At 32.4% G+C, this 26673-nt stretch overlaps 1 protein-coding gene across 1 annotated transcript; it reads right to left on the bottom strand.

The window, feature by feature from the left end:
• Positions 1–404: 404 nt before the first annotated feature.
• LOC113514172 (odorant receptor 4-like) lies at positions 405–9961 on the bottom strand. The gene is made up of 9 exons (XM_052897908.1): positions 9620–9961; positions 8635–8787; positions 7679–7861; positions 6744–6948; positions 3575–3671; positions 2600–2701; positions 2045–2133; positions 1141–1207; positions 405–789 (listed from the first exon to the last, which is right to left on the bottom strand). Exons 1-9 carry the CDS (start codon positions 9897–9899, stop codon positions 730–732), a joined length of 1236 nt encoding a protein of 411 aa, XP_052753868.1. The 5' UTR covers positions 9900–9961; the 3' UTR covers positions 405–729.
• Positions 9962–26673: the final 16712 nt, after the last annotated feature.

Here is a 26673-nt window from a genome sequence, read left to right as displayed (position 1 = left end):
TTAATAGATAATTCTAGTAACTTAATATTAACGTCCAATTATGCATGATAAATTAAAGACCTATAATTATGTGAGTGTTGGTGATTTTCGGGACCGTAATTTCGTCTTTATGAATGGAAGTATTTATTGACATAAAGTTTATTTTGAAGTCATTTTATCACTTGGTAATATTAAAGTATGATATACTTTTGAGACTATAATACTTTTGTTTTCATCATATATTTTCATACAAAAGACATATTATAAAATATACCTGTGTACTAAGAAGCATTTTCTCCTTATAAAGACAGTTTTCGTCTTACTTTAGTATAAAGAACACAAGTCTACTGGGAATCTAAATAGTGGACAGATTTAAGAAATAATACAACATATAATATATAATTTATTTAATACCAATTGTTTGCATAAATGAAATAGATAGATAAGTTTTAAGTTTAAACAATAGCACGACTATTACTTCCGTGACATATCTACCCCTAAAAACTAAAATAAAGGTGAAATATTAAACATTTTATTTTCAATTTCTAGTTGCAAATGAACGTAATATAGTTAAATATTAGAAATGAAGTATTCCATTTAAGTGTCTTTGCTGGTAAATAGTTGCAAAAATCGAAGTTATTCCTACTTTGTTTACACTGTAGACATATTTCGATTTTATTCACTTTTTGTGATATATTTTATCATCGTCTACTACTCTGTTCACAGTATTAAAGATTATTATTATTAGTATTAATGTCGACGATATGATGTGTAAAGTAGCGTAAAGTACGAATAGGACGTCGTGAGAACCTGAAAACAAAAAGTGGACATTATTTTTATGATCGTACATCTCAATGAAATTCATACTCCCCATTCGTTTTGTACCGACTCATGCGTTCCTTTTTTTATTTTATTAACTGAAATTAATAAGTTTTTATAATTTTGTTATACCACAAAGGTGGCAAACAAGCATACAGCCCGTCTAATGGTAAACGATCACTATAGCCTATGGACACCTGCAACACCAGTAGTGTCACGTACTCGCTGCCGACTCTGAAAAAAACTTTGATATACCCTTTTTAAAGAACCCCATACTGTGTAGTCTCTAGGAAAAACCTCGGCAGGGAGCTCATATATACAATATTATGACTAATAACTCACCGATCTATAAGTGTTCAATGTAATCGAGCTAAATTTCATTGCAGTGAAATAAAGCGGTTTCTGAGATCTGAAATAAATATAAAATTATGTAAATATTTATATATTTTTTAAAAGTTTTGTATAACAAATAATTTTGTACAACAGTCTAGTTTATGTTTACAAATTTCTCTATCCTATTTCACTGTTTAAGATTTAATTTTAAAAAGTAACCTAAATTTTTCTCATATTTCATAATATTCCTACAAAAAGTTTTATCAAAATCAGTTCGCCTGTTCAATAGTAAAAGATAAAAATATATATATTATATAATACGTCAATGATGATGATCAAGATGTTGAGAATGAGATAATGATGTTAGGAAAAAAATATACCTCATCTTACGAAAGAAATATTCAAAATTATAAACATTTTTGTTTATTATTAAATACTTAATAATTTATACCAGAGAGAGACTTTGTACAAAATTCGTTTGTTTGGGTTCCTCTGTCCCATTCGTGTTTCAACCATGAAACAGTTGTGTTTGATTGGTTGTGTTTCGATTTGAAGGGCGAAGGTGATATGGCAGTGAATTTACAGGGTACATAGGAATAACACGTGAGTCCTCAGGAATGGCAACGCATAGGGGGTATCATGGGCGAAACAATATATTGTTATATCCATGGTACTGCTCATGTCTATAGGCGACGGTTATCATTGTCCATCAAGTGGGCCACCAGCTACTTTCCATTCTAAGTTGTATAAAAAAATTCATATTTAGAAATTGATACAGTACTATATTAATAAGGAATAACTGAAAATTTTTAAAGAAAGTAATGTGCAGGTGCAAATACCGCTTGAACTTTTCGACATTTATGTTTTTATAATATTTCTATACCTAAATTACATGTGAGTAGTATGTATATACCTCTGAAGCATGAGAAGCAATGCTCGTTGACACCGAGGGTTGAAATTGTACCATTCACTCTCAAAAACCGCATCCGACACGCTGACACTCTGTAAAATAAACAAATAAATACTGGCTAATACTTAAGGTATACCAAGATAGAACAGGAAATAGCACACAAGCCCAACTGATGAAAAGTGGCAAATATCGCCAATATACATAAAATGCACCACGGAAATCACTAAATACATTGTCCATAGTACCTCCTCATTCAGAATTTAGTTTTGTGGGAAAAATATTCAAAATTTAAAAATATTTCATCTAAACAATATTATTTCTTAATAATGCCGCAATTATATGCATTCTCATTAGTGGATAGAGTTTACTCCTGTATTATTCCTATATTAAGTTTATCATATTTGACATCGCTGTTTATATCTCAATTTTTTTATATATTATCTCATATATTCCTTATGTATATTTTTTCATATGTTACCTATTTCAAGAACATTAAAGAAATAATGCAATATCGTTTTAAACCGGTAGCAAACATAATATGCAAGCATTAATACTAACCTCCCTATATATGTCGTCAGCATACGAACACACCATTCCCATTTGTGTTAAAACAGCTACAATAAAGAACTTATTGCCCATTTCCATCAACGGTTCTAGAAACTAAATAATATAATAAGTTATGACTATAATCTACTTTTGTTGTAAATAGATGAAAACGTGATGAATCTTTTTACACGGCTGCTGAAAAATATGAGTTTCTATATTCCTCTATATTCTAAATACTATAACATATATAGATATATGTTTTGACTTATATATATTATCCCGAGTGACAATGACTATAAATTTATTCCTTTTTAATTCATTTCTAACAGCTTTTTTTTTCTATTATATTTGTTTTTTAATTAATATTAACTCAATTATCTCGTCCGTACTCAAAACTTTGACAAGGATAGTGGCATTCTTTTTTTATTTATTATCAAAAAACTAGTGTTTTTATTTTCTTGATTTTAAGCCCTCACTTGACTTTTAAGACAAGGATTTATACAAAGTCATATTTATAGCAAACTACTACTAATAATATTTTTATTTTATTTTTATTTTTATACAACTTAGAATGGCAAACAAGCTGACGGTCCACCTGATGGAAAGTGGTAACCGTCGCCTATAGACATGAGCAGTAGCATGGACATAACAGAGTATACTGTTTCGCCCATGATACCCCACCTTCCGTTGCCATTCCTGAGGACTCAGGTGTTATTCCTCTGTACCCAGTAAATTCACGCCATATCCCACCCGTCAAACCGAAACACAGCCATGCAAACATAACTACTATAACATAACATAATATAATAATAATATATATAAAAACTACTACACTATAATATCTACTTTACAGTTAGCTATTTAAAAATTAGCAAGTTAAGTCTTGAACCATTCTTCAATCATTAGTCAGTTAAAAATCTTATAAACACAAAGATCTTGCACTAAATTCCAATTATTTAAATATATCATACATGTATAAGTACTCACTATAATACTAAACATAACACAACAAATGTTGACAGAACTCAAAAGAATATTTATCAAGTTCACCACAGAGAAGGCATCCTCCAAATCATTTCCATATCTGAAAAATACGTATTTCAATTATTTCCGTTATCACATTCGGCACAATTGCTAAGAATAATACAAGATGCTTTACTTTGCAGACATGTGTTGCTGTTAGTCCGATTGAGAAATATTGGGTTCGGTTCTGAGTCACCTAACCTAATGTTTGTATTTAATAACTTCGCGAAATCACTGTTTTATGGACCATAAAAAACAAAATTTATAAGAATTTTTATTCAAATTATTAGAAATTAAATTCATATTGGTCCTATAGAAAGATTTTGCTATAATATTTAATTGAAATTTTATTATTCGAAATTAGAGAAATGGCTCTTTAGAATTAACCTAAATTGTATTTATTTTTTATAACTGGTAAAGGCAAACAAACACTATTATGTCATTTCCTTTCATGAGAAGGTTTAGCCATGAATGAGATACTTCCCATAAATTGCTGTTCCTGAAGTATATAGTAAAAAAAAATACCCATACAAACACAGCTACTTTACTGCAGAAACACAAGTAAGACAAAGATACTCGCACCAGTACACTTTTTGATCTTCTATTATATAATCAATTTCACTATATATAATCTATTACGTCATAAGTTGATATTTATTTTTCAACGATTTTAGCAATAACATCATAGTTTATTAATAATATTAATAGCAATAATACGAGTATCAATACTAAAATTTGTTTGTGGTCTTCGTGACATTACTACTGAAAAATCGTCCGCAAATATGATACATTGGTATTCATTAGAAGTCCCAAAATTGTATCTTGGGGAACATCGACATCATTAACAGAAGTGTTGGATTTGTAAGATATATCTTCAGCGTGATCATTTATTCCAATTATTTTAACATATTGACGATGATTTTCAAGATGACTAATTAGCCACTATAGTACTATTCCTCGTAGATCATACAATTCACATTTTTTTAAAGAATTTCATGGGATACAGTATACGAATACTATGCTCGTGTCAAAAAAATTAAACGTAGTCATTTTATGAATACAGGAAACAATATAGGAAACAGTCATTTTAGAATTTCAGATATTATTGTTAACAAATATTTTACGATTACTGACAGTATTGGAAAAAGACATTTTATAATTTTAGATTTTATAAGTATCATAGAATTAAAGACATTACTGAATCTCAAATAAGATTTTTAATAATATAGCTTTCTGGTCTCTTGCCAAAGCTGCACAAGGGAATTTCTGTAAGTCATCTTTTCCACCATTGCGCAGGGAGGATGACTCGTTGGCCCAGAACGCTAAGGAAAAGGCCGATCTTCTTGGATCCATCTTTGCGTCAAACTCGACATTGGATGACGGGATGAAATCACCACCGACCATCACGTGTTGTAGGAGCTCTATGCCTGACATTAAATTCACGCATAGCTCAGTGCGTAGAGCACTTTTCTCCCTCGAAATCCATAAGTCGAGTGGGCCCGATGGTATTCCTCCAATTGTGCTTAGGACGTGCGCACCAGAGTTGGCTCCGGTTCTTACGCGTCTTTTTCGGCTTAGCTACTCATCGGGCATAGTCCCAAAGTTTTGGAAGACTGCTCTGGTGCATCCGATCCCTAAAAAGGGAGATCGCTCAGATCCAGCTAACTATAGGCCCATAGCTATCACTTCCTTATTCTCGAAGGTTATGGAATCCATCATTAACCGTCAACTGCTCCGGTACCTAGAAGAGCACCAGCTGATCTGTGATCGCCAGTACGGCTTTCGACAGGGACGTTCGGCTGGTGATCTTTTAGCTTACTTAACACACCGATGGGCAGTGGCAATCGAGAGTAAGGGAGAGGCCTTAGCAGTTAGTCTGGATATCGCGAAGGCCTTTGATCGGGTGTGGCATAGAGCGCTGCTTTCAAAGCTACCTTCATTTGGGTTGCCTGCGAGACTGTGCATTTGGGTCGCCAGTTTTCTCAAGGAACGTAGCATTAAGGTCGTAGTCGACGGAGCATGCTCTGATTTAAAACCTTTGAATGCTGGTGTCCCGCAAGGCTGTGTACTATCTCCGACTCTGTTTCTTCTGCATATCAATGATATGTTACAGATAAGTAATATTCATTGCTATGCAGACGACAGTACAGGAGATACATTATATACCGGTCATGCAAAGATCTCGCGGGCACATACCGATGAGTGCCGGAATAGACTTGTGTCTGAAATCGAAACTTCACTCCATCAAGTTTCGATCTGGGGTGAACAAAATCTTGTCCAATTTAACCCCAAAAAGACACAAGTCTGCGCGTTTACCGCAAAAAAGACGCCGTTTGTCGTATCTCCTCACTTTCAGGGCACTTCCCTTGATAAAAAGTCGAGTCTAGGAATTCTGGGTGTTGATATATCTTGCGACGTCCAGTTTTGCGGTCATCTGGAGGAGAAGGCTAAGATAGCTTCCAAAAAGTTAGGAGTACTCAATAGGGTGAGACGATATTTCATGCCAGAACACCGCCTGAAATTATATAAAGCCCAAGTCAGGCCGCATATGGAATACTGTTCTCACCTGTGGGCAGGAGCGCCACAGTACCAACTCCTTCCGTTAGACCGCATTCAAAGTCGGGCGGCTCGAATTATCGATAGTCAACGCCTTACTGTCCGACTCGACCCACTGAAACTGCGCAGAGATGTTGCATCTCTGTGCATCTTCTACCGAATTTATCATGGGGAGTGTTCTGAGGAATTGTTCGGATTGATACCTGCTGCTGATTTTCACCACCGTACAACCCGCCACAAACTAAAGTTTCATCCCAATCATCTGGACGAGTGGCGGTCTTCCACCGTGCGTTTTTCAAGGCACTTTCTTCCACGCACAACCATTCTTTGGAATCAACTTCCAGCAGCAGTATTTCCGAACCGATACGACAACATAACCTTCAAGAAAAGAGTATATTCCTTTTTAAAAGGCCGGCAGCACACCTGCAATGCCGCTGGTGTTGTGGGTGATCATGGGCGGCGGTAGTCACTTACCATCAGGTGAGCCGCATGCTCGTTTGCCCCCTGTGTTGTAAAAAAAAAAAAAAAAAATATGCACTTACTCATTTATACTAATTTCAAATTTTACTTTTATTACCTGATTAACTTCTGATGTATATTAATGACATCAATTATTTCGTCGTAACAATTTTGTAATCCCCCAATGTTTTTACCATCGGCGGATTCTGCCACGCCAAGTGTCTTTATTTTAACTTGCAGTATTTGTAACATCATAGTAATATGACTTGACATAGTCATGAAAAATACATCAGAACTTAACATACAACACACTGAATATAGTCCTGGAATTGTAGAAGTTATTTCAATAACAGAATCAATAACATACAATCCCTATTCAATAGAAATAAAACAATTTGTTTTATAATTGGCAATTTGTACAACTACTAAAAAGTCCAAATATATATGTAATGAACAAGCTGTATCCTGCGGCTTCACCCGTATGAATCATTATTTTTTTATCATTATATAAAATATTTTATGTTTTAAGTTAGGATATGTAATAATGGATATTCAAATTACATTCAAATCTGTTGAGCAGTTTTTATGTAAAAGTATAAGAAATATTGTTCCATCGATACAAACGGTCGCATAAGATATAGATAGAAAAAAATAATTCTTTTTATTAATAGTAAATAGAAAAGACAAGAATACTGTTATTGATTGTAGCATTATAGCTTTTTTCTTTCTTTTATTAATACAAAATTTGTTGTAGTCATTTTATTCAGTATTTTTTTTTATTGTACACTTAATTCTTATTTGAAAAAAGCAACAGCTGTGTTTTTTGCCCATTTTTCTGAGTTAAGGTTACATTTCGAACTGGATAATAGATTTATAAAAAAAAATACAATAAAAATTTTTTTATTATGATTATAAATAAGAATTACTTTAAAAATATGCTGCAAATTCCGTAGTGTTGTAGGCATCAATAAACTACGATGACCGTTTACCGTCGGACGAGTTATATGCTTTTTGCCAGCTTTGTGATAAAAAAAATACTCAGTTCGTACTTACCAGCGACAGTTTCAAATACATACACAAATTCGTGTACAATCGGTTTTGTTTTATCAAACGGATAATACAACTGCCATACAAAGCCCAGATCTGAGGGTATTTCTTTGGCTAATCGATATAAATGTAACGCCACTGGAGTTAAATTGTATAACCACACTCCTAGTATGGTCCAGGAGACATATACTGAAATCAAAAACCGACAAATATTTTTGAAAGCTAACATTTGTAAGATATATGTGTTTTTAATTGACTCCCAAAAGACGAAGTTTCTCATTTCGTCTGAATTTATTTTGTATGTTATCTGTTTACCTCACTATTTGTAACAGTAACTAATTACCAGGCTAAATTTATATGCAAGGAAATCGCCTGTTTTTTACGAAGCAACGCTTACTTTATACTTGTTCAAACGAATCTTAAAATTTACGTACTTGTAATGTAACATAACTAGATAACTGAATCACTGAATGAAGTGATAATAAAGTGTTTATTTGATTTTTGCTAAAGCTGTAGTGTATTCTTTCTATTTATTTATTTTTAATTCTGTATATAAAAATGAAAAAATCCAAACCTCTTATACTTATTTTCCTTTGCATTGCCATTTGTATAACAATTATATCAACGCCTTTTTCCAAAGCTGAAGCATAACGAGGTTAAAGGTTTGGTTTACATTTTATTCATAATTTAATTCAATTAATTGATTTTTCATCTAATTTTGAGGATATTAGTTTCCAATCGCAATATTGTATATACGTTGACGGGGCGCTAGTGAGAGTTGATAGGTGAGAATTAAAAGGCAGATCAGTTATCCCATCATGATGAATACACCTGGGATCAGCACGATGGATTGCAAAGGTAACCATGTAGAGGTCGACTTGCCAGGGTACATTGCTAGCAATGGGTAACTGATAGTCTGCATTACTAACAATCTCTTCCCCCCCATTTGATATGTTACTCACACGTTTGTCTGGTCCGCAATGTTGACAGGCATTTATTTTTAATAGCAACCGCTTCAGGATTTTTCTCATATACAGGCCAAATGTCGGCAAGATCGTTCACTACACGTCGAAATGTATTTTTCTTGTACCAAATGGTCAATAGTTTTCCAAAACCTGTTAACAGAGAATAACTTTATATGCAATTGATTAAAATTATATAACTATTATGTTTCAATATAGGTAGTTTTATAAAATTAACTTTTATATTTATACCAAGTCCATTTTAAAGAGAAGAGGTTACATCCAAGAAAGATACATCTTCAAGTGATGAAACGTTCATAACATTTGTTTTAAATATTATTATATATATATATATATATATATATATATATATATATATATATATATATATATATATATATATATATATATATATATATATATATATATATATATATATATATATATATATATATATATATATATATATATATATACATATATATATATATATATATATTGTATTTGGAAGTTAATTACTGAATTATGCTTAAATTGTTGAACGGACTCGAATGAAATTTGATACCCAGATACGAGGACTATATCCTCGATTAACAAATAGAATAACTTGTATCCTAATTAACGCAAGCATAGCCTCATTTATGGTATATAATTAAATCAGTTGAAATTAGATAGTATCATCGAAATATGCTTGATGATCCGTTTTCCAAAACCTGTTAACAGAGAATAACTTTATATGCAATTGATTAAAATTATATAACTATTATGTTTCAATATAGGTAGTTTTATAAAATTAACTTTTATATTTATACCAAGTCCATTTTAAAGAGAAGAGGTTACATCCAAGAAAGATACATCTTCAAGTGATGAAACGTTCATAACATTTGTTTTAAATATTATCTATATATATATATATATATATAGATAATATTTAATATATAGTATTTATTTAATTTGAAAACTCATAATAGTTAAAAATACTTACTTATTGTATCGTATCCGGCAATATGTAAATAACTTCCCATAAGTTTCTCCAATGTTACCGATTTTGCTAATAAATAAACAATATATGCGTATTCACTAATCGTCTTATGTGATACTAATGATAATGCTGTTATAAAAGATGCCGCGACGCTGATTTTTTGTAAATAACTGTTTGGTATTTTATCAACAAATGACAAACCAATTCTACGAATAAAGAAATTACAGGAACGCAGTGTACCGTATATTTCTTTTTTAGCAATTAATGTTCTATCTTCCGGCATGGTGGCGCTAAATTAGCATGGGCCTCCGTGAATAGAAACTAAACAGTAAATGTTTGTGGGAACCTGTGTTTGAAGCATTTATACAATTATGACGATTAATCCTTTTATATTAGACTAATATAGATTTATTGTCTTTTTAATATTTTATGAACTGACTAGCTAACAAATTATAGGATAATAGTTAAAATACAACATTATGCTGTACGAACTATTTAATTTTTCTAAGTAGATTAATAAGTAAGAAACGCTAGCCGGACTTGTAATAAATCACTTATTTATAGAAAACTTTTGGGCATAAGTTAGTATCTATTATAATAATGTTATAATAAAGGTAATGAATAAAAGATTAACAGTACTACAGGCAATATGATTATACCTCTTTTTTAAGATTTCGGACTCATATAGTAATATTGTTGGGGTAAATTCAATGACTTGCAAATTAATCACTTGCAGAGTTGACGTTCTGGTGTAGTTTTATGCAGTGTTACTCTTTTCCAATCAAAAATAGCACTGACTTATATAATTACATATATATATATGTGATTGGAAATACCAAAACAGACAGTAACTTTTAGTAATCATTGAAATTTTAATAGCTAATTATACTAATTGGCTGAAACGGAAAAACAAATAAATAGTTGGATGTGATAGTGTCGACATTATTATAAGTATTTGTTATTGCATTACAAATACGTTTGCATAAAACTGACAACTAGTTTTTAATTTCGAACTTCAATAATTCCATTTCCAGGCAAATAACGTCAACTGCAATCAATTCATTCTTTCCATCGAAACTGTACATTTTTTATGGACCTTCGTAATTAAAACAGATAGCAAACAGTTAAATATCATGTTATGTATCACCACTGAACGGTTTCGCCTAAAATGGAATTAAAACGTTAAACTAAGGCAACCTCAAAACATGAATATAATTAAGATCAATGTTTCCCAATTATTTCAGAAAGCGTTACCAAACAATAATATATACCAAATAAATGAAAAAAGAAAGTCTTTAACTTCCCTATACGACATGACACCTAGCCTTTCCTTTATCTGTCCTATAAAGTTAATCCTCGGTTTCCCCTTCCTCTTTTGCCCTCTATTTTTCCTTCTACTATTCTCTTACTATACTATTATTCCTCTTCTATTTTCTATTGTTTTTATTATTGTTCTCTCTATTTTCTCATTCACACTTTTCATTCGTTACTTTTTCTGTCCGCCTTATCCTTTCCATTCTCCTCCATGTCCACATTTCTAATGCCTCAAGCATCTTTCTTTCCCTTTGCGTCATTGTCATGTATGCTCCAAATGTAAGTTTTTATAAATTTCTTACAGATTATTTTCGATATTTTTGATGTAAATATATGTTTTTTGTTATCATAAGCTTGTATTACGATTATTATTCGAGCAATAATAATTCCCAAAGAGGGTTGACGTCAGACAGGTGGCCGGTCGTAAAACTAAAAACCAAATCTTTTTGTAATATGGATAAAATCATATTACGCCGACCCCAAATAATTGGGATAAGGGTAGGAAGATGATGTTTCGAGCAATAATATTCAATATGCACCTAGCGTCCTCTGTGATTATACTTCTCAAGTACTTAAATTTCTTAACATTTTAAATACATATGTAAATTGCTCCGTAAATTCAACTACTATTACTACCTTCCTAAGCCAGTAGTAGTAATAACTGAATAAGGATGAATAAGGATTCTAAGAATTCTCCATACATCCAAATCATTTTGAAATTATAGCGATATAAATAAACTCACATCATATACACGAACCCTGCAAACATCTTTTTCAACCGACTTTAAAAAGAAGAAGGTTCTAAATTTGACTGTATTTTTACGTTTGTTACGTTATAATTTTGTCAGTTATAAACCAATTTGAAAAAAATCCTTTTTATCTGAAAGAATGTACTTACAGATTATTTCCATAGAAATTTTATCAAAATGTGTTTAGTAACTTAGTACCGAAATCAGAATAACTAATTTTGCTACAATTTAAATTAATTCTTTCTGTGCTAACCTTAGCGTTAACACAATCTTAAATTATTGAGCACTAATGTAAAAATTTATAATAATCCATGACTATTGGTGGATATTTGTAAACAAATATATTATATTCTGCGCGTCATGCAACATAAATACAATGATTTTTTTTTTAACTTAAAGTAAAAATAGAAAATATTGAAAATTAAAAATATTTGTTTCTTCACAATAACTTAGTAGGTTGTTATAACTATTGGGTCGGACTTTTCCAGTAGATAAACTAATTATCTGTATCAGAATAACCCAAGTCAATTTTATAATCGTATCAAGAAATCATTTACATTTAGTTATTTTTTTTATAATGTTTTAACAACCTAAAATAGAAAAAGTCGAATGAATGATAACAGTCGACAATACGCACGTGACACCCCTAGGTTACAGGTGTTCATAGGCTACACTGCCCGTTTACCAGCAGACGGGCTGCATGCTCGGGGTGATACAAAAAACAATTATTCTCCTTATCAGCTCTAAGATAGGCAGGAGTATTGCTTGATACCTATTAATACTCATGCTCATGTCAAAGTAGAAACCGTTTCCTCCACAGCGAAGTTTCTATTATGTTGACCGTAACTAGTCCACAAACTCATCTCAATATTGAAAGCTAAGTTTCCTATTGCGCTTGAAACATAATATCTACCTACGTACAACGTAACGTTTTCAGAACAATATTAATTGCGAATCTCAATACATAGATACTTGGAAGGTGAGACATTCGATATATTATATTTAGTAATAAAAATTTTCCAATATTATATACAATATTAGGAAATGTATTTATTTTAAAAATTGAAGTATATAATAATATCTGAAATAAAATGCTAGTAGTCCAAAATCTCCCTATGGTACGAGTATATTTCTTTTGCTATTACGATATACTGGAGATTAAAAGAAGTGGTAACATAATGTATTCGTATAGTATTTATTATATCATATCAGTCTTTAACTGTCCACTGTTGAACGTAAGTCTCCTCCTTGGGAGGTTTTGCTAGTAGTTGCCATGCTTGACAGGTGGATTGGCAAACGCAGTCAGGCTTTAGAGATGTTTGAAGAGGGACGCTGCTGCCCATACCTCGCCCTCCCTCAGTTGACTCTTACGACTCCCACGAGAAAGAAAGGGATGGCCTATTCTATGCCAGGACCACACGGCAGTATTTATTATAATATTAATTAATAAATATATTTGTATATAATTTGTTAACAGGAACATAATGAACTTACTGTTTGTTGTTTTCGATAATTAATTATTTCAACTTCACGGTACGGTGCTTACATCGCAGCGTCTCACCTCGCATGAATGACATTCTACGTGTTCATTAAATTCCCCGTTAAAAATTAAATACATAAAAATATACTAAATATTAAAATTGATTATAAAAATAATACTTTAATTATAAGTAATTAATGATTTGAAGTTACAGTCTCAATTATATTGATATTTATTAGGTATTAAATAGAAATAATATAGGTATACTAAATTGGTTTACAAGTATTTTTAATTCCTTTCAAAATATGTAATTCATGGATTTAGAATAGAAAGTGACGTCACACTTGACATACATGAAAGGTATTTTGGACGTCACAATATATTTTATCCTTGAAATCTATACAGAACCATGCTGGCATAGTTGTTTCACGGCAGAAACACGAGTAGGACAGAGATATTCAAAGAGGTAACTTTTGTTCAAAATGTCCTTATAGTATAAAAATATTAAATTCATAGGCCATAATATATAATATTATATATCCAATGTAGCATTTATTTACAATGTATTATTTAAAAATTATTTATCTTTTAATACCTATATATAGATATTAAGGTACGAGTATCAATAAGTATCGACACAACCCAAACAAACTGCGGCCTCAAATCCTCAAGTCGATGTAGGCTTGGCCTCACCTGTCCCTAGGATTATTCTTCCCGCATCTAGCCGGCTTTGCGGGATTACCACAGAGGGATCTCGCGAAAGTAAGCAGCTGCTCGTTTATCCACTGACAGATCTTGATTTTGTTTTACTTCTGAGTCACGTCACGTGCTCACCGCTTCCAAGGTTGCCGATAAATGTTGAGACAACATTGATATTCGTTATAGGCTGAGCGCAATATATCATATTTTCCATATCGTATGTAACCTACTATTATGAAAGTGATAAATTGTTCTGTATCCTACTAATATTCCTATCCTACGTACATTAAATCGCTATAAAAGAAAAACCTTCTAAAGAAATTAAATATTCTCGGCATTCAATAGTATTTTACTGTATATTGTAATAATTAGTTTATGTGCTTCCTGGGATTCGTAATTATAATTAAATTATACTTGTGACTTTGCTCACATTATCACGATTCCATACAAAATATAAGTTTAATAAAAATTACGGCCGCTTAGCGTTTACAAAGCAGTATTATAAATGTGAAAAATGTTTAAAAATTTGGTACTCAATTTGAACTGGAAAATATCCTAACTTTACACAGCAAACTTAGTTAGTATATTAATAATAATATAAAATATCGGTATATATCCAACAAAACATATATTTTTGTTTTTATATGATGAAGTAAAACTAATCATTGAAAACGAAAAACATAAGTTACATTTACGATAAAACTATTAAGTATACTTTTATGAGGTGTTTCCTAGAGACTATAGTATGGGGTTTTACAAAAAGGGTGTATTAAGGTTTCTTCAGGGTCGGCAACATGCACGTGACACCCTTACTGTAGCAGGCGTCCATAAGTTACAGTGTCCATTTACCATCAGACGGGCTATATGTTTATTTACCACTTTCGTAGAATAAAAAAAAATACAAAATTAGGAGCTGATTTAATTACACATTATAGTACTTACCAAACTGAGTAGCGGTTTGTGGCTAAGATGAAATGCTCATATTTTTTCTTATATTTGAAACCTCCCATGCTGTATGCTATTTATTTGTTGGCAGACAACAAAATATATATCTTTGACATAAATATTGTCATCATGATTTGCTTACAACTGCCCACTACTGAACATAGGCCTCTCCCTTAAGGAAGTTTTGCCAAATTTCAAACATATATGTAGCGCTTTATATCCTTTAGATATTTTTTCTTTTCGGGTTCTCAAGGTTGATTGGAAGAAATCCCTTTAAGGAATAAATCCGTCCGTATATATTTTCGTTATAACTTAATATCTATATAAAATGAATGTAAAAAAACATATAAATAAATATTCGCATATGCAACCGTAGAGATGAGTCTAACGCCGAGTTATAAAATTTTGCTTGTAGTGGCATAAATAAGATATAAAAATTATCTTTTTAGTTGAATAATATCATAATTTAATACCCATTATTTTTCATCGAGAGCTAATTTCACAAAGACGTATTGGCCCTCCGCTACCTTCACCAGAAGCCTGCAAAGTAATGAAAAATGTTGAAGCTCCACGCGGCTTATCTCCTTACGCGTCGAGTGAGATGTGAAGCTCCGGCGACGTTTCACAAAATTATATTAAAAATTTAGATATTAAATATAATATAGAAATTTACACGTATTATATGATAATAACCTCATTTTTATTATTTATGTCGACTTTACTCACGTATTAACATGAAGATTCCACGACTAGTTTCAGACTCGAGAGCCCAAAACTAGTGAAGCATATAATTATATTTATTGTTTTGAACAATTATAATTATAATTTGCTACAGTTATTCTTTTAATTTAGATCATTCAATACATGTATTTGTGTGTGTATTAATCTGAATATTCTGATCCTAATAAGAATAAATAGACCTAAAGTTATTTTGTCATAACTTTTATATATTAACTGTAGCACGTCAGTAATGACAAAATGTGTGATACCTTTGTAATATGAGCTTATTGTACCACATTTTTAGCAATCAAATTTATTTACTCACTCTTTTATTCATCATTCATTCATTCGTTCATATAATAATACAGATGAATTTATGAAATCATTAGTGACCTTAAGCTATGTTTAAAACCTCTTTATGCCAATAATAACTACGGTTTAACCCTAATTTTGTAATAAGTTTCATTCAAATTTTGTTACTAAATAATCCATAAACGGCTATACATAATAGCCGTTTATGGATTATTTAGTAACAAACATTATTTTAAGATTTATTTAAGACATTATTAGTAAGATTAATAAAAAATAAAATATTAATTATGTTAGAATTCTATATATATTTTTAGCACTAAAATATATTGCAATATTCATTATACATACATATATAAACACAATCACTTCGCCTTATCTGCTTACACCAATTACATTCTGATGTGAATAAAAGTAGAGTGCGTGCTTTTCAATATCAGACAGGAAGAGCATTTAATACAAATATCCTCTTATATAAACGAACTAAACTGTATTAAGTACAACTGGGAATTCATACAATACAGAGGAGGAAAACCCGAGAATAATGTATAGGTAGGTAGAGTTTTGTATAGCTCATCTTTCTCTTTTAAACAAATAGCTGTGAAAAAGAAAACCCGACCCTAAAGCCTTCGGACTAACAGCGCGTTCAACTGTCAAATAAATATGGAAGGTTCAAAATTTTCGTCTTTTTTCGAATCATTTAGTGTGTATAGTTTCTGAACGATGACATTCTTCAGTTAACGATTAAAATTGTATAAAATTACAGGCTCATATTGACACTTTTATGTGTAAGTACACTATAAAACAATATATAAATAGTATTTGAGTTTTAATTAAACGTGCCCTAAAATATATAAATAACATTCAGAGAAATACAAATAAAAAGAGCTAAGTAAATATTATGTCGTTTGCACGATAATTAAAGCAAAGCAAAATACAGCGAATTGAAATACAAATAATACAACCCTAAATGTTACATATTCTTAATTATACAGTGCTAAGGCATGCGGGCTACGTCGTAACAACGTACTATATACTATAGGAATATGTTAATCTTATTAATATTTATGTAGGTACCACACAAACACAACCATTTGACTGGTTCTCTAACTAGAATACTCTGTGTTATGAGATACACAAACATCTGGAGGCACAACCTAGAACATGCAAACTGAAGTCAATTCTGGAAATTCGTTTTCTAAATTGCTATTCTAAATTGGCTCGATCGAAAGTAAAACCCAACACCTTATTTACGCGAAAAGACTGCTGTGTATGAGTGTTTACTACTACGCCACGGAGGTGTATAGGACACAATTGTAATTAGATGATATCTATACATAGATATTTAAGAAATTAAAGTCTCAATAAAAGCAATAGAAGCCAAAATAATAATATTTAGAATTTTATCTCTGTGTTTATTTATTTGTTCCAGCATCAAATTATCACATTAATTTGAATGCTGTTGTATTCATGAAAGTCTAATTTAAAATCTGGTATATGTTTTATCTTGATACGATATCTAGAAATGGTTACCTCACACGTACGAATTTGTGAGGAAAAGCTAGTAAGTACGCTGTAAATATCTGTAAAGCACTGGAATCTTCAAAACCAGCAGCTAGTATGGCGGGCGTCTGCCGTGACTACTACTGTCGACAATAGAATCCCCGAACAGCACTGCACTCGAGAACTAATTTATTACTCAGATAATATTCCATTTCAAGAATTTTCCGTCTCTGGAATAGAGGCTGGATTAAACATCGGTTATATGTACCTTAATAATAAATAATATAAAGCAAGTAAATTAATATAGTATTAGTAATAATTTAATATCATTATTACATTGCATTATGTAGCTGTTCACTGATGAATTAGGAATATATTGATGTAGGCTATTAAACTTTGTACTGAATTTCAATCAAATCCATTCATTGAAATAGCCTTTCAGCGTTATCAGGTTACAAACATCGGTATTATTGAAGAAGGATTGTACGAATCGTCTACAGTGAAGGAGAGCAAGACATTTTGAATACTTGAAAATAATATTGTACTTAAAAATATACCCCAAAAAAATACTACTTAAGATAAAATAATTTTTTCTAGCAATTGATTACAGATAGAATCCTTAAAATTCACGTCATCATTTCAGCCATTATTCGTCCACTGCTGGACATAAGCCTCCTCCATAGACTGCCATAAAGAACGGTCCTGAGCCACCTGCATCCACTGATTCCCTGCAATGCATTTCAGATCGTCACTACATCTAATAGTTGTCCTACACTGCGTTTGCCCGTACACGGTCGCCACTTAAGAACCTTTTTTCCCCATCGGTTGTCTTTCTTCAATCTATGTGATCAGCCCATTGCCACTTCAGCTTGCTAATCCTTCAGGGTATATCGATTATTTTGGTTCTTTTGGTTGTTCGGATTTTATCACACAGAGACTCCGAGCATAGCCCTCTCCATAGCCCGCTGAGTAATTTTATTAATAAAAATTTAGGTATTTACCACATATTATATACAGCTATCCATGGATTAACATAATAATTTTAGATTATAATAATTATACTCATATACACATATAACGCTAATACTAAAGATAGCAATTAGTGAATATAAAAATATTAGGTTAACTACTTGTTTTTGACAACTACTCATGGCCGGATCTCGATCTTTCCTCAACGGACTCGCCTCTTATTTAAGACGGGAAATTGAAAAACTTTCCGTCGCGTTACATGAACAAATGTATAATTAGACATGCCTATAAAAGCCTTGACGGCTTTTATTTATTTATTCGAATCTCCAACAAGAATTGTATTATTATTTTTAAAACTTACGTTCATTTTCTAACGATGTCTATATATGTGTATAAAGCCAATTTAATTAACTTATTATGTTTGTCGTTGGCTACAATTGTTTCGACTTCATCTAGATGTCTTCTGCTATGGTAGTACGGCGCTTTAAGTCCAAAAAGAAAGTAGGAAAAAAAACAAATGTCGGAAACAATAAACATAGTAAGTCCATAAAATTCCCGTTATACCACAGAGCAAGTTATCACTACGGTATACGTTATACATATATATAGACATAAGAATTACGTTAGATAAATTTTATCTACTAGTTATTACTTGTAATAATTTTTGTTAAATTACCTAAATACTTTGAGTGGGGGGAAAGAAATTGTTAGTAATGGAGACTGAGAATCCCATCATCATAGCAATATACCCAATCAGGTCGAACTCCTCGTGGTTCTCACTGGAAACTATCATGGTTAATTCCTGATGAATTCATCATGATGGGCTAACTGGCCTGTTTTCATTCACATCTGTCACCCTTCACTGGTGCTCCGCCAGCGTATTCCGTTAGCGCAGGCGGGGTTACCATACCATTTTCACCCATCAAAAAAATACTTTGAGTGTTCCTTGCTAATTTTAATACTTACGTGTGCACCTAATATAGATTATCTCAGAGTTAGGCATGATTCTATCCACTTAAAAGGAAAAAAATATTATCACTCACTAAATGGCTGGGTGTGATGTTTTAATTCTAATATTTCTTCTCTTGCTCGAGAGCAAATATTGCCCTTTATTCTACTAGTCGCCAAGTCGCAAATGCTTTTACTCCGTGATCACTTTTTTTTGTGTTCTTAGTCATCTATTGAAAAATAAACACATCATTGTAGAAAACTAAGAAAATATTTTACATTCGTCGACAACACGTACAAATCTCAATGTTGCCAATATTACATACTGAAGTATTATCTACTTAACCTTCGGCTTGGAAACCTTTCATCAGAATAAATGTGCAACCGCTACCGTCCTCGCACTGGTCTAAAGGGACGACTTCGGGAATCAAAGGGCCTCATTCTGGAAAATGACTACATATTATACTTATCTTGAAATGAATCCAACAGTCAAATCGTATAAGTCATTTTATTACCTCTTCTTAATGAAATGTAAACAGACAGCTAATTTAATATCGTTTGTTGACGTTCGCCATGAATTTCTGGTAGTTTAAACGTATGTTTAAACTACATGTAGGTATATGTAACGATATTAAATTCATGAGTAAAATATATTCATATTAATCTATACTGTCGACTTCATCCGCTTAATCAGAATATATTGATTAACTGAGATAAAAAGTAATTTATATCCTTTTCTATCTCAAATACATTGTAATGCTAAATCTAGTTACACCAAATAATAATAAAGATACTTTCAGACTTACAATCTTAGTAAAAATTATATTTTTCTACGTAAATATTTTGTTATTCTTACTAAATGTTTCGTATTATGTCCACAAATCACAGTTTAATTATACACGTAGTTTAGTACCAACAAAAGTTATTATACCGGGTTCATCACGTCTCTGTTTCCGCAAGTTATAATAATCTGGTGACCCATTCAAATGGAAGCCACACCCTAGGGAGAGGACTGGATTCGTATAAAGCTGCAAAATCTTGCGGGCAGCCCAAGGGAAAACTATCTAGCGCCTGTCCCTTTTTAGGTACCTGCGTGTTAGATTTCACTATAGTCTATTTGAAATCACAAACAGAATATTGAGAGTTTTGTCATTACCGTAATATAACTAAAACATCTTATTGCTGACCAGGTCCACTCCCCACTTGATGGAGACATAACAATCATTAATCATAATATCACTTAATTTTATAATCATTGTATTGAGATATAAATTATACTGTAATCGCTAAAGAGGTAGACAGACATGAGTACATATGAATACTGTGTCAACTGTTATATTATTCCATAATTTCATTTTTACACCTCTTTTTTTTATATAGGTATATAAACATGCAGTTTAAAATTTTAAGTACATTTCTTCAGTCAAACCCAAGTTTGTGTTAGTTTTTGCTGCATATTGAAACAAACGTATAGATAGACAGATAACAATATAAGATTGTGTTCCACGAAATAAACTGACTTCAACTGTGGCAAAACCAGTAATTAAACCGAGTTTGATAAAATTCCTATGGGATCAATTTGTAAGGATTTCCATTCAAATAAAAAAAAGAAGTTTCCAAATCAGTTTACAACTATTAAAAAAAAACCATTAGTTATGACTCCTGCTTCTTTTTGAAGTTTATAATATCTAAAAATATTATTTTAGCTTCTTTTGTGTATATACAGTTTTCGTGTATATATCATCATTACTTATTTTTTTATTTAATATCGATATATATATATATATATATCGCCTGCGCTATCGATATACGCTGGCGGGGCACCAGTGAGAGATGATAGATGACGATGAAAGCAGGTCACATGATGAATTCGACAAGAATTAACCATGATGGTTTCCAAGGGAAACCGCGTGGAGGTCGACCTGAGAGGGCATATTGCTAGCAATGGTGCTATTAAACCTTATTACTAACAATCCCTGTCCCCCAATATCGATATATTATTTTAATATAGTTAATACCTGATACTCTTTCCATTGTCTACCAGTACCACTAGCGATCAATATCAATAACCAATGATAATAACTAATGCATAATAATAATTTCAATATATCAAATAATTTCTGATAATTTTCAGCAATTTATTGTGCGACTTTGGGCTATTGCAATCTGACCGTCACATACACACAATCAGCATACTAAACCTGTAATTGCAATGGAAAACTGTGGAATTGAATCACGAATTGAATAGTGAATTGGTACTTTAAACTTAATAAATTACAAATAGCGCAGTTGTACATATTATCTACACTTTCACAGCAAAACTGCAATTTCAGCGTCCATAATTTATTTCCATTCCGATTCAACATAAACGGGGCATGCTTATTTGATATTTTACATTGAATTATTATTGGCGGATATATACGACTATGTTTGTAATGGTATAATATTATTTCTGTTAGTAATGTGACATAAAAGGAATTTTTTTAATAGATTATATTTGAATAGTATTCCGTGTGGTCTCGGTATAGAATAGGCCACCTTCCTTCCTTTCCCGTGGACGTCGTAAGACGACTAAGGGAGGGCGAGCGAGGGATGAGCAGCAGCGTCCCTCTTTAAACATTTCTAAGACAAGCAGACAGATTGGTAACCGCAATAAGGCTACTGCGGTTACCAATCTGTCTGCCAAGCATGACAACTACTGGCAAAACCCTCCAGGAGGAGGCTTATATTCAACAGTGGACAGTTAACGGCTGATATGATAATGATGATGATTGAAATGGTATTGGTATGGTAATGGTAACCCGCCTGATTGGTAAGGAGAAAAAGGCAGGTAAATTAGCCAAGAAGCACTGCGTCGACCAAGAAGCGTATCAGGTATATTAGCAATTGGGAGAAGCGCCTTAACCACTTAATCATTCAGATTGTAATTTAGTGTAGACATAGAACATATATAGGATATATATTCCATATATTAATGTAAATTATTACAAGGAAGGGATTATTAGAAGCAGGAACTATTCAGGGCTTCAATACTAATACTGTCTCTTTATAGATGACAGATAAATCTTTACGCGTTTCCCCCTGGAAATATAGTTGTTCAATTCAACTCCTGACGAATTCGTCAGGGTCATTTCATCCTCTCCTATTGTCCTTCACTTGTACCCCGCTAACGTATATCGATAGCGCAAGTAAAGTCACCATTTTATTATAATCCATCTATAACATCTAGAATATTATAGTCCAGATGTGTACCAAATTTCATTTATATCCGATGAGCCAATTTAAAAGTAATTAACTAACAAATATCTAAATATCTTCACGAACTTTTACATTCAAAAGTTATTATTCATTTAAAAAGAATGTAAATAAAATTAGTTAAGCTACCTGCACTGTAATGATACTTTAGAGCTCGTGTAATACCTAGTGTGTTCAACTCAATTAATAATGTCACTTAATTAAGTCAACAAGCTTAAGGAACACTCGCGAACTACTGAACACTGTAGCGAAGGCGCACTCGACCCTGGCACGGCACCGACCACCTGAGTGCCTTAATAAAGTTTGCGTACACTGCCACCGTTGTCAAACTATTTTTATTTTTTTTTTTTTTTTTTTTCGCAATTTTAAATAATTTTGTTTCAGCGAAATTTTTTGATAAATGAAATTGTCGATGAAAATTCCAATTGGAGTGGAAAAATAACAGTATTAGTGAAATTATTAGTAAGTATTAGTAATATCAGTTTTAGTGAAATTTTGTGAATGTACTCGTTTTTTTTTTGCGATTAGAATGGCAAACAAGTTGACGACGCACTTGATGGAAAGTGGTAACCGTCACCTATAGACATGAGCAGTACCGTGGACATAACAGAGTATACTGTTTCGCCCATGATACCTCCCATGTGTTGCCATTCCTGAGGACTCGGGTGTTATTCCTCTGTACCCTGTAAATTCACTGCCATATCCCACCCTTCAAACCGAAACACAGCCATGCAAACGCAACTGCTTCATGGCTGAAACACGAATGAAACAGAGGTGCTCAAGCAAACGACTTTTGTACAAAGTTTCCCTCTGGTACGCCGTATATCTTGTAATAAATGTGTTCACATTACACAGCGCTATATGGCTCCAAACTAAGCAGAATAATATGGATACTAAACAATTAAAAGTAATACTTTTTTTGTAAATACAAACGTACTCATATTATACAGAGGAACTACCCAGACATATGAGTAAAAATTTACTAACTTAAGAGGAAGTCAAGAAATAGTTTATATTCAGTGTAGAGAACTTCTTTCATCATTCAACTAAATGAACCATTACATAGATTTCAATTACAATTCGTGTTGGAATTAATGAAAAAATATTTGAAATTTTGGTAAAAAAAAAAATGAAATCATCTAGCAACGCTGTTCTGCTCACTCGACGGTTATTCCGCTGAAAAGCGCACACAGAACTAATAAACATGGCGAATGTAATACAAGTTTTGCAAAACTTGTCCATATCTTGCGTGAACAAATTTTATTTTATTTGTTGCAATTATATCCAACTCAGTAGTTTTAATAGATATACCTATTAAATATTGGTGATTTAAAGGTCTAACACTCTCCGTTGTCTTCCGATGGTTACAGGTTTAATTCCCACACATTACAAACATTTGTAATTATGATTACATCTATTATTTTTATTTTATACCACTGAGATGGTTAACAAGCATACGCTCCGCCTGATAGCAAGCGGTTATCGTAGTCTATGAGCGCCTGCAATACGAAGGATACCACGCACGTGTTGCTTACTCAGAAGAAACCTCTTTACCACTTTTTTAGAGAACCCCATGCTGGAATTTCTTGGAAAAACCTCGACATATTTATTCAATAATCTGAGTATTAGCGGGCGAAAATAGCTCTGAAACCGCATTGTACGCAACCATCTAGACTAGGATATGAGGGCGAACTTTCTGTCGATGGCGAGCTGTACGATGTTAGAAAGTGGCCGTAAGCATCATATTGAACAATTCCTCTGAGCACAATCCGTTGTACAAGCGGTAAAACACGCAAAGTGAGGTAATCTCTCCTAAAACTTAAGTTTCGATACCGCTTGTAAGCCTAAAATCATCGACAATTCTTATAGCTCATCGTTGCACTGAATCGAAGGGTTCAAGCTAGTATTCAAGTGCTTTCGACCATAAGTGACAGCAATACTCTATATGAAGCCGGATTTGCGATTTATAAAACATTAATCGTTGATCCGGTATGAACTATTGGTTCGCTCTATTAAGCACACCGAGTTTTTTGGATGCCAGTTTCATCTTGTCTTCGAGGCCACGAAACTGTATGTCACTGGAGATGTTGATACTAAAGATCCCAGTGCTCTTAGAAATATTACGAGACGTGCTTTGGAATTGTGAAAGCACAGCCAATGGGTTTTTTAGTGGTTAAGGCGCCAGCTTGTATCTTAGCGGTGTTAAACTAAACTAAGTTTTGTTATCCCCAATCAGAGACTCTAACTAACGTTCTCTCGATTTCAGACACAAGCTGTTCACGATTCCTCCGCGATGAAACGAGAGACATTGGTACGACCCTTATAATGGGCATCCCCAGTGCTGTCGTCTGCATAACAATGAATGTCACCTAAGGTTAACATATTAATAATATGCAGAAGAAACAGCGTTGGTAATAACACAAAGCCTTGCGAAACGCCAGCGTTAATATCCATCATGCTAACGGAGTAGCAACCATCTACAACGGTTTTTATGCATCTGCTGAACAAAAAGCTGCCAATCCATTTGCACAGGCTGTCGGGAAGTTCATTCGATAGAAGAACCCAATGCCAGACCGATCAAATGTCTTTGCAATATCAAGACCGATAGCAAACGCCTTACCTTAACTCTATTAGTTTAATGTGCATATTGTTTTTTATATTAATATATGTTAACAAAAAGAAAAAAAATAACAAGTATTTCTATCAACTTACTGTCCCTAGTCCATAGATATAAGGATTCTAAAAATACTTGAACGTTTGTCATTTGATCACACTACAATGTCTAAATGAATTTTTGTCTAATTTTAAATACATCAGATAGTTCTTTTTTATATAACATGACTTAGCTTTACATTGTGACCTGAGTCCTGAGCTACCGCAGGGATAGTATGGTTCGCGAATGCAAACAAATTGGACTCTTCATTTGCATTTACAGCATTTTCCCGTAGATAAACCTTAAATAGCTCTTTTTTACGAGTGACTCTTAAATTATACTGACAAATTTCGATACTTCCTGGCAAACACTTTGGTCAACCGGCTTTAAAAAAGAAGTTCACGATTTGACTTAATTTTTTTAATCTCAATATGATGAATCTCGTGTTGTAGTAGTATAACTACTCCGCCTTATATACACCAAACTTCTTAAAATGTAATCTAGCCGATACATAAAATTGGTATCAGTTTAAATTTTTGATTAACTTTCTGGCTTTAACACTGTTAATAAGCCAAATATATACATACATAAATCTATCTATATGCATACATAAATCTCATTACATATATACAATTGGACAGAATTATCAATCAAAACAGTCGCAATTCATACAACATGAATGAAAATGTAATTAGACCTTCTGTCTATTAAAATAAACAAACGGAAGCTTCAATTATTCATGTAAATTAACCAAGAGAGCAATGGTGTTCGAATAACACGGCGCCTAGACAAATCGCCCCCTAAAATTGTATTAGGATAGAGAACGCCAATGAGAGAGTTTGATGTGCAAATTAGGGTAAGCTACAACTACCTAGACTGTAGGTGGCATGACATTCGTTAACGTAGCTATCCGTATATTCACGTTATACATCTGTTAAATATCTACCACTAAACACATTTCACTGCCACATCTGTAAGTGAAATAAACGTAGTATACAGCCCTATATAATTTCAATCTTATCCAAACTTGTACTAGACAACTAATAAACGTTCTTAGATACTTTCCAACTAACTTCAAAAAGAGAAGGATTTCTCAATTCGGTTCTATTTTTGACCTCATAACTCCATCAGTTATATACCGTGTTAGCAATTTTTTTTTATCTAAAAGCATATACTTACAAATTGGTTCCATAGAAATTTAAACAAAATTAATTTAGTAGTTTAGTTTTAAATTAACATAACTAGTTTAGCCATAATTAAAGTCGATTGTATTATGTAGAACACAATCTTAATTTATTTTAATATTAATCTGTATTTAAAAGTCGTTTATCCTATTTGACGCATATGAATGAATAGCCAAAACTACCAAGTATAGTAAAACTGTATTTTGAACATACTACCTTTTAGTTTATTTTCGGTCGGTTTATGTTATAACATAAGAAAGGTTTTGTGCAAATTTCAATTTAAAAAAAAAAAACACGACACCTCACGTGCGCAGCCTCGGGCAACAGCT

The sequence above is a fragment of the Galleria mellonella genome, unplaced genomic scaffold (genome assembly GCF_026898425.1).
Source record: "Galleria mellonella isolate WM207_F2 unplaced genomic scaffold, CSIRO_AGI_GalMel_v1 utg38, whole genome shotgun sequence".
Taxonomy (NCBI): Eukaryota; Metazoa; Arthropoda; class Insecta; order Lepidoptera; family Pyralidae; genus Galleria; species Galleria mellonella.
This window is presented reverse-complemented; position numbering and strand designations above follow the sequence as displayed.